General features: G+C 40.4%; 1 protein-coding gene and 1 long non-coding RNA gene across 3 annotated transcripts in view; both read left to right on the top strand.

The window, feature by feature from the left end:
* The window catches only part of oca2 (oculocutaneous albinism II), a 45266-nt gene extending 43364 nt beyond the window's left edge, over positions 1 to 1902 (top strand). The window contains exon 24 of the mRNA XM_023413264.2: positions 874 to 1902. Within this exon, the coding sequence (XP_023269032.1) occupies positions 874 to 961 (88 nt within the window). The 3' untranslated portion in view covers positions 962 to 1902. The remainder of the gene's footprint in view (positions 1 to 873) is intronic.
* Positions 1903 to 8113: 6211 nt separating this feature from the next.
* LOC147818728 (uncharacterized) lies at positions 8114 to 10275 on the top strand. Of its 2 annotated transcripts, XR_015437693.1 has the most exons (4): positions 8114 to 8630; positions 9234 to 9337; positions 9510 to 9606; positions 9802 to 10275. It is a non-coding gene; the product is annotated as an uncharacterized LOC147818728 (long non-coding RNA). The 2 variants fall into 2 exon arrangements; XR_015437694.1 differs by lacking the exons at positions 8114 to 8630; positions 9234 to 9337 and adding an exon at positions 9370 to 9411.
* The last annotated feature ends 223 nt before the right edge of the window (positions 10276 to 10498 follow it).

Genomic DNA, 10498 nt, shown 5'->3' with positions numbered 1-10498 from the left:
TGGGGGGGTTACCTGCAGGCCGAGGTGTCCCGGAGCGAGCCACTGAATTGGTAGCAGCTCTGAGCTCCCTGTGCAGCGGGCTGAGTGAAAACAGAGTTAACCCTGTGGGGAAGTGTCACATGTCAGAATAGGCATCAGTTCTCCTGGCTAAGAAAGTTGGCACATATAAAGAATTTGACTGCGGTCTGTCGCTGCCAAAGATCAAAACACATCCAACATTGGAAAACCAACAAAACTAGTTCAACAAAGAGAAGCAGACTTTTGACTGTGAAAGAATAAGAAGGAATACGAGAGGAAACACTGAACTTTTGCAATAATTTTTTCTCGAACGTGTAATTAAGCAACAGTGTTAACATCTAAAAATACGCAGCATAAAAACACCTGTTCTCTAAACTTAATATTTATTTCCCACATACTATAATTTGCTTCTGGTAAGTACAATGGCATTAAAGACTCCTGTTTATAAATGTCAGCTGAGCTGCAGGCAGACAGCTGACTCAGCTCTGAGTGCCGCTCCACCTGTTCATTCTGGAGAGTCATTAACAGACTTTACAAATTTACACAAGAATCATGTCGCAGAGAAAGTGTTTCTTTAAGTGAATCTTTATTTTGACTGCTCTTTTTTTTTTTTTTCCTGCAACAATTGAGAAAGAATAAACACCGCTGTTAACTTCAGTGTTCAGGCTTGAGTCTAGTTACTGTCGCAGTAAAACGGCTCGTTTTAGAAAACAGTGACAAATGACCTGCCTCTGTACGACTCTGGACCCTGTACTCATCACTGTCCCCACCCACTAAGATTGATTTGCATCATTTTAAACTTTGTCAGCAAGAATAAAACGTCGACTGACCCTGTTGTTCTCGTTCCTCTCACAGGTTAGGATTCCCCATGATGATAATGACGTGTATGATCGCCATGTGCTACCTGCTGGCCACCCACATTGGACTCGGATGGAACATGTAATCCACACCTGTTGTGCAGAGCCAAAGAGACTGTGTGTGTGTGTTTGCGTACGTGCACGTGTGCATGTGACCAATCCTCCAAGCATTTAGAGTTTCCGCTCACTGTAATGTGACGTGGAGCCTGATTAACCGATCAGATTACAGGCAATATCTGAAGCATTGTAGCCATATTATATTTTTTACAGTATGGAAAAGTGTCTTTGAGTAAAGTGCAGACCATCAGGGACCCGAGGTGACAGGAGCTTTGACCAAAAATGTGTCTTTACTGAAAAAATGGCCCCACTCCTCAATGCTGTGCATGGTGCTACTTCCTCAAAGGGTTTAACTGGTGTAAGTGATTCCAGTCCAGTCGCCTCCGGTGTCAAGACTGTTCTGTTTACAAAGAGCAGCAGATAATTTATCTAGACATGTAATACTGTATTTGCTTTTAGAGACTCTTAGAACACTGATCTGAATGTTTCACCCATGGTTTACAAAACTCATGTTGATATTTTAAAGGAACCACAAGCCCCAGTGAAAGGGATTTTATAACAGTTTATGTCTCATATTTCTTTGTTGGATTCCCAAATCTCAGAGGTCTATAACTGAATCTGACAAACAAAAACAGCCTTAATTAAATATGAAAATTACCGATTGTTTAATCAGATTAAATAAAAGAGATGTAGAACGTTATCTAAACATTGTATACTATCTATTGTACTGTGTACACAGTGATCTCATGTAAACTCAATGATTTAGTTTAACCGTAATGTAGAAGAAGTTTGATTATGTAAATACTCTCACATGAAATGGACAAAAAAACTTTGTCCCTTGTCCAGTTAAAACGGTTTCCTGTATTTATGGTGCGGCCCGACAACCTGGACGTCGTCACTGTTCGAGGGACGAAACTCTCCGAACGTTCAGACGCAAATCAATGTGAATAAAGTTTGTGATGTTTCTGGATTTCATGTGGCTCAGTTTGGTTCTGTCATTCTTTATCAGAGGGACACATTTACTCGTCGTGAGGATGAAGATGTGCTACAGCCTGTGAAAACGGTTGCGTTGACTGACGATGTCATCAGAGTTTTGATGATGTCACAGTGTAAGCTCAGGTTGAGTGGAGGGCAGGAAGCCTGCTTTTCATGGAAACGGAGTTTAAAAGAAGCGGGTATTTAGTTGACAGGGAGGGTAGAATGAAAGATGCACATGGGTTGCATTATGGGAAATGTAGTATCCAGTGTTTCTGGAGCTTAACCCATGGTAAGGAGGAGTTGGTTTTCACCATTATTTGTCTCTGGCAGGCACCCCAACGTTACAGCTGGGGTACTTGTTTGATATTAGGGACTTTTGCTATTTGTTAATAGGTGTGATTTTTTTTTTTTTTTTTACATCACTGTGGATTAGTTTCTGCAGTGATTAAGTGGCTAATGGATATTTTATCAAGTTGAAATATTTCTACCACAGGAAGAAATGTGATAAATAGCTGAAAAGTTTTAAGATGTACATCAAAAAACAACAGTATAGTTCAGGTTTATCTCAGACACTGAAGCCTGTTTGGTTCTGATCGAGGGCTGCGACCTTCACTTTCTATTCAATTTGATATGAGAACAATCTACTGTATTCTTGCTTGTACTTTGCTGGCACTATCATTATTGCTCTGTCCACCCACACATTCCCACTTGAGCTCCCGGTGTTCTGGACATCCTTTAAAAAATGTTGAAAATCACTAAATGTGAAGGAAGGCGCACAGAGGTCATTGGGTACTCAGCAAAAATAAATTGGAGCAGTATGATAAAACAAGTTACTGGTGGTGGAGCATTTAGACGAACTGAGTGTGGATTTCTCATTTCATGGTAGTTCACAGTGTTTCCTCTCATGTTGCGCTGTTGTTTTTCTGCTTCATCCACAGCTCTATTCTTACGCTGTTTATTGGCAGAAGCTGAGAGTAAAACTGACTTGCATGTTCCTTTTAATGAGTCAGGCCCTGAGCCAACTAAAACCCGAGTACACAGATCAATGTAAATAGCTCCTCTAGGTCTGTTGTTTCACATTAAAACCCCAGGGAGCGCAACACCTCGGAGTGTGGAACACCCCAGTTTGTTATCGGGAATCTGTTTGTGTTGCCAGTACAGAGCCATGCTGTGGATCACAGAATTAATTAGATTCTAATTAATTAAAGACACTTACACCCTCGGAGAACTCTACATCATTAATGTAGTTAATGTGTTCCGGGAGTTACAGAAATTTATGGCTGCAGGCTCCTATGTTTTAGGAGTCATCTTGCTCTGCACTAAGACGAGCTACACCGCATGCCATATGTTCAAATGTATGTTTCCCACTACTCAGACAACATTTACTACACTTTGCATTTTGTCATTTTGGATCTTTACTACTGAACCATTGGTTTCAGAGCAGGAGCTTTTGAGACAACTGCTGTTTTTTACGCCTGTTTACATTTTGGCGAATCGGCACCATTAAAAGATGCTGAAGTTGCTATTAGCAGTTCCTATCTGGGATGTACCTGTGGATCTGCTGCCAACTTTTACTGGATTATTTTGATACTGAAGAAAACTTTAAAACAGTGATGACTCACAGGGAAGTTCTGGAGCTGTAAGGTGCATCTCTTTTTTTTTTTTTTAGAAGTGAATATTTAGATGTTTATTTGGGATAGTCTGAATTGATTATGACTCAGAGAGGGAGTACAGTTTTTGACACTAAATACAACTCATGTCTCTCCCTTCAGCTCTCCCCCCCCCCCCCCCCCCCCCAGTTCACTGAATTTCCAGGAATCAACAAAGACTCAAATCAATATCAGTTATAAGGTTTTTTTTCCAACTATTGAAAATAGAGATCTTCTCTTTTCAGTGCTGCTTTTCTCATTGAAAGGATGTGATGTACATGAGTGATATTACTGGGAGCTCAACATTATTGATCCACTCAGACGTCAAAGTCTCCCTCCAATCAGAGCCCATCCTCCATTTGTTTACCATATTACTGGAGTCAAATAGTGAAATGTTAAGATGCATCAACCCATTTTTTCTTTGAGTAAAGCCACACAGGTGTTTCTTGTTACTCCGGCTGATTGGACGTCTCCTCAGGCTCGGTGGGTCCAGTCCCTGATCAAAACCCCAACACTCCACCCAAACAGTTGTTTTCACTTACTTTTCCTGATTAGACCTTGTCTTCTCACTGTAGGGCATGTACACACTGTGCTTGATGACATCTCCCTCAATGTTCTGTCTGTTTTGAAGCATCTTTTAAGATTCAGTGTTATCATCCCAAGAATCTCTCCAACCAGCATCAACCTGAAAATCCCAGTGTTGCTGTGCAGGACCTTGAATTTCAACCTGGCAAACTACACATATGAACAGATGCACCGCAAATCCCAAATAGAACAATGTGAGCTTGCTGGTTGGACAGTGTCCTCGCTGTGACACATGCCGCTTGTGCCATGCCAGCCTAAATAAACAGCCTGGGCAGCAAGAAAACAAAGCAGACTCTACCAATGGCACACTAAACAAAGGAGACCAGTACATACACAATGTCTGTGACATGGGGGAGTCATGGAAATTAGATTGACTCTGCCAACATTTGCAAGTTATCCAAAGATGATTTTCAACTTTGGCCTGAGTGGTGTCAGTCTACTACAGCGCCTGCTGCTGTTTCATTCATTTTCTACCCCTTATCCTCTAGTAGGGTCGCGGGGGGGCTGGAGCCTCTCCCAGCATCTTCTCGGGCGAGAGGCGGGCTACACCCTGGACAGGTCGCCAGTCCATCGCAGGGCAAACACATAGAGACAGACAACCATTCACACTCACAGCCACACCTATGGTCAATTTAGAGTATCCAATTAGCCTAGTCCCTATTTTGCATGTCTTTGGATTGTGGGAGGAAGCCGGAGAACCCGGAGAGAACCCACACTGGCACGGGGAGAACATGCAAACTCCACACAGAAAGATCCCGCGTCCGAGCCGGGACTCGCTGAGGCGACAGCGCTAACCACTGCACCACTGCACTGCAGACAATTTAACTTCAATTGAACATGACAGTAATTCTCGTCCTCAAATGTCACTAACAAGTTCTAGTCATGTCACAGAAGCTTCCAGAGCTTTTTTCTACTTTCCCTGATCTTGTGTTCACATCCTCCTGACATTTCATTCAGTAAGAAGTTTTTGAAGCGGCAGAATGAAGTTCCTCAAGCTAGATGCTAAAGATGCTAAAAGTCATTTACTAAACCAATTAACTTTTAGTTAACAAGAGAATAGCTTTATACAGTTATTCAAAAGATGTTTAGGTAACATGAACTCTGGTTTTACAAAAAACAACAAAACAAAACATTGTTTTACATCTGCCCTTTTTTCAATGCAATTTGCATACATGTGCAAATTCAAATGAAAAGCTGGAGAATGCATTCATGAGACATCATTTGAAAAATAACATGACTAAAACACAACCTACATCAGTTCATAAATAATACTTTTTATATTTCGTTGTCCTTTCCTAACTAGGATATACTTCATACAACTACTATGAAAATCATAATATCCCATCTACATCTTCTACATCAAGTTTCAGGCCTCTGAGCCTAATATTATGGGAGCTCTGTACTAGTTAGTTTTTTCAATGGTGTCCAAGAACCTCTTTTAAAACAAAAACTGTGGAAAACCATTTTCTAGCCAGAAAGCTAACGAACACAAGCATACCCTCTGTCAGGCAGCCAGAAGGAGGGAACATGTTTGAAAAGCGGAAAGAAGTTATGTGAACTAAGTCGCTCGCTAGTCTGTAACATTTTGATATAACTTTGACTACTTTTATGAAAAACCCTTTTTATTTATTTATTTTTGGCGTCTGTGCACTTTTACAGACTAAAGCAATATAAACAATAAATAACAAAGAAATAACAGGCAAATACAATAAAATGTGTTAATGATAAATTACATTTTGAAAACATTAATGTAGATGTGCCTCTAATTAACTCTAATTAGCACTGCAGGTGCTACTACTCCCAAATACTTGATACTGTCAGTCTCTTTACTTTATTAATGTTTGTATTTTCGTGTATCATTCTCATTTTCTAATTTTAGCTAGCTGAGACAGCCTCAGCAATCTATCATTGCATCCGCAGACTCTTTCCTGTCCTTTGTCCTCTGTTTTTCCATCACAGTGCAAACAACTGTCAGTCACAGGTGACACTTACAACATTAATGCCAGCTCCAGGGCCCCGCTGTTCCCGCTGCCGCACTGGGTCACTTCCTGGACTTAATAACAGGAGTAACTGGTTCACCTCAGGAGCCGTCATTAATGCTATTAGTTCCCACTCTGCTTTTTCTACTATGACAAGTCAAACTGGGCTCCGTGGGAAAGGTCTCTTCTAGTGTGCCTGTGGAATAATACCTGCAGACCATTTAGAGGTTTTCCTTGTCACCTTGGATCATGCAGCCTGCTGGTAAAGACAAACCAAGAGCACCCACCCACGACTCAAAACTTCAACCTGTTGTGGCATAACTACACTGAGTTTGAATATTACAGAACAGGCAGAAGGGCAACTAAAGCTTAAAGTCAAGTCATTTGATCCATTCTTCATATAAAAATATCCAACAACTTTATTTATTATTCCTTTTCCTGTATGATCATTTGATCTGAGGAAAACAGTGTGATACATTTTATTATCAATATTCAACAGTTCACATTCTGCTCTCAGACAATTGCAATTACAATTTTCTTATCATATACTATCACTTGTAAAGGAGAGCTTCTTATCCAGGATGTTACACGGTCGCATTTTCAGACCAAATGTAATGTAGCAACAGTCTTATTTTGATGGGGCAGATGATATGTGACAAAAATAGTCACAAATCTGTCTTAAATCTTATGAAAATATGACATAACCTATTGTATTAAAATACACATAAAACAACCAGGATTATTATTCTGGTGGGAGGTTACTTGGAGCATAGTTTCTTTATTCATTGACATATACAGAATTAGACCAACTCTCGCTGACCACTTGTAAGGCACCAGATGAGGATTTTAATTATTAGCATTAATGAATAGAAAGTGGTCGTGCATGTTATTAGGCCAGACTGTGGTGTCTGTTTATAGCTGAACATGTTTATATTTTGGTTACTTGTGACACTACTGTTCCTCTGGCCATATAAACTAATTAATTACACCACTTAAATGAGAATTCATTCGATTTCCTCTAAGAAGCCTCCTCTATCCATGACTAATGCTCTTATTCATCAAGAGGGGATTAAATGTGTTCTGCCCTCTGTAATTAAGAAGTGGAGTGAAGGAGCTTAAGAGGATTCACTTTAAAGGTTATTTTACAATATGGACTGAAATAAACATTTTCTTTTGATCACACCAACTTTGAGGACTTATTTCATAGAAAGACTTTAATTATTCTGAGAGGTAAAATTGCACAGTGCTTAATGAAATACAACATGGAGGAAACCTTTTTATGTGCAACATCATTTTATTGTACAAGGAAACAGAAACTTCAGAGTTGAAATATGGTATGAGAGAGAGAGAGAGCAAAATAAATGACTATATTCTGCAGAGCATGGATGATAGTCAATGAGCTATACTTAGAAGGAGGAGCTCTCACAGATGCATCATGCTGTGCTGAACAATCTGCACAGTGATTTGTGATGCTGCTCTGAGGACTGTAGTAAATGATTAGTACAGTACTAGTTGCAATGTGTTTGTTGTACTCTTTGCAGGTCTTCAGTGGAACATGCAGTATGAAAAGATCATGCTTCATGTGTATTGTTGAATTAATGTGGAAGAAGAACTTAAATTGAAAGTGTATGTCTATGAACAAGAGTCTACAGCCACCTAATGTGCTCACAGTGACAATGCTCACATGCTGATGTGTACCAGATGTCGTTTTTACCAAGATCCACAGTCTTAATCCAGTTTAACATGCTAATTAGCATGTTTAGATGTTTAGATGCATGTTTTCTGATGGGAATTAGTTTTATATACTGGAGAAATGTAGATTTTGACCTGATGCATGCGCTAGATTCAGGACATCGCTAAGGTTTCACCAGTTCATCCAAATGAGAACATCAATATACCAGATTTAAAGGGGACCTATTATGCAAAATGCACTTTTCCGTGGTTTTCTATCAGTAGTATGTGTCCCTGGCGTGTCTACGAACCCCCCAAACATGAGAAAAGTCCATCCTCTCCGTCTTTTGCTTTCTCCACCTTTCAGGAAATGTGTGCTCAAACGGGCGAGTTGGAGATTTTCCCCTGGTGACGTCAAGAAGGGCGATGCCCCTCCCCCCGAGTGGGTGACGCTCCCCGAGCTAGGTGTGTGTTCCGCCCCCTGAGTCCGTGTTACAGACGGTATCGTTACTTCCCTCGCGAACACTGGCTTCCGGTAGAACAATGTCGAAGGTAAAAGCGAAACACAGTAGTTGCTTTGTTGTTGGCTGCACAAACCAACACAGAAGTCTTTTTTAACCCCTACGCCCGAGGATCTGAAGACCCAGTGGATTAATTTTATTTTTGATGGAAATGTTCCCGCTCCAACTCCGGAAGTGTTGTACGTGTGTGCTAACCGTTTCACCTCGGACTGCTTTCTCAACGAGGGCCAGGACAACGCAGGATTTGCTACAAGTCTCAAGATAAAGCTTGGATCAGTACCGACTGTCCGTGACCCAACTTTGAACTTGGGAGCTGTAAGTTTTACCTTTTTATGTTGCTTTACTGTTTGTTCACGAGAGCCTGTTGCGTGTGTTGTTAGCATGGCAGCTAATGTGGCTAACGTTTAGCATCGTCGACACGCAGCCGGGTATAGCCGGGTACAGATTGTATGGAATTCTTCTGCTTGGTATCGCCGTGTGACATTGATTAGAGCCACCCTGTTATATGTATTATATTTTAAAGGCGTTTTAGCTGTCTGTAAAGTCAAGCCGGTAAAATTCGGACTAAAAATAGGCTCTGTAGTGATTAGCATAGGTGTCCGGGCTTGTTTATTAGTGCTGTGAAAGTTATTATTGAGAGTCATGCCTTATGATGGCTGTTTTAACGTTTATATCATGTTTACAGATACAGTGCCTGTAGGGAATATCTAGATAAGTGCAGAGTTAAGGGGATATGTCCAAGGGGATAGTCTGTAATACACATTTTTTGCATTGTGCACATATAGTGAGCTATTTGCAGCATTTACAAGCTATTGACAACCCAATTTACACTTAATTGAGTGCATTTGTTGTTATCATTTTTGCACTGCTTGCAACTGTTGCCATAACTACTGCCTCTGTTTCCTCTGTTCATGCCAGCACATCAAGTGCATTGATACAGCTTCCTGCAACAAGGGATGTTGCATGCCAGACTGACCCACAGTTATCCTTGAAGACTCTTCAGCCTCACATCAGAAGTACAGGTCTGTAGCCACCTGAAGTGCATCTACTTTTGATAAACCTAACAGTCATTTAACAGTCTTGGAATAATGTGCAGGTAAATGAAGCTGTGGTTACTTAGAACTTGTGAGAGTGTGTATGCTAAGGTTTCTGTCAACATTAACATCTTTGATTTTCTCTTTACTGTACCTCCAGACTCTACCTGGCTGCCATGTCCTACAATGAAAATGCTGACCGACCACAAGCCCAAACAAAAGAAGGAGAACCACTGTTCAAGGTCCAATTTCCAAAGGTGTGTTATATTATTTTAATTTTCAACCAAAAAAATGTTTTGTATATGTAATATTATCACAGTTCCATCAACAACAAAATACAGTAAAGAAAATGTCAGGAGCTAGTTAGAAACAGACTTTCATTCATTGTTTTGTAAAAAAACAACAAAAAAAGTGAAAAATGTAAACAAAATCTTTTGTGTTTTATCAAACAGGGAATGTGGTGGACCTCATATTTGAAAAAGTCTTTGTTGACCTGGGATCATACACAGAAGCTGCTTTGGCAATCCCCATCCCAGAGGACCTCACTGCACAGTTCGAGCGGCCTGAGAAGGAGGAGGTCATATCCAGCTCTGTGTCCCGGTTCTATCATGGGGCAGTCTAAAACCCACGTTCTGGGGCATGTGGCGTCAGGAAACTCGGCACTGATGCGTAGGACCACGCAGGCTGGAATGACGACCCAGATTCTGCGACAAAGGAAGCCCCAGCACCAGCTCACAAAGCTCCAATAGGCTAGATACCTGTACTGACTAAAACAACTGGACAGGGCATTTAGTCTTGCAAACATATATCTATGATGTGTCTCACAATTTTTTTTATGGATCCAGTGAATCCTACAGTTTTTTTATTATCACTGATTATAAGTCCCTCATTTGATGTAAATAAATGCTTGATTGTTACTAAAGAAATGACTCCTCTGAATTCATATTTTATGCACACTATCTGCTGATAGAAGAACTTTACAAATCAAAGAGCAGCTAAACTAATTTATTTGAGTGTGTGTTACTCTATTTATGGTCTGTTATTACCATTGTAAAATGATGTGCACTGAAGTAAAACAAGACTGCCTAACATCTTTTATTTAGATTGAAACTATGTTTTTACAAAGAAGCAAAACGTACTGGTGTATTC

Source organism: Seriola lalandi, unplaced genomic scaffold, assembly GCF_002814215.2.
Source record: "Seriola lalandi dorsalis isolate HSWRI2012SDOR001 ecotype SW California unplaced genomic scaffold, Sedor1 jcf7180002054511, whole genome shotgun sequence".
In the NCBI taxonomy this organism is placed as follows: Eukaryota; Metazoa; Chordata; class Actinopteri; order Carangiformes; family Carangidae; genus Seriola; species Seriola lalandi.
Note: the sequence above shows the minus strand (reverse complement) of the source record. Positions and strands in the feature narration are given on the sequence as shown.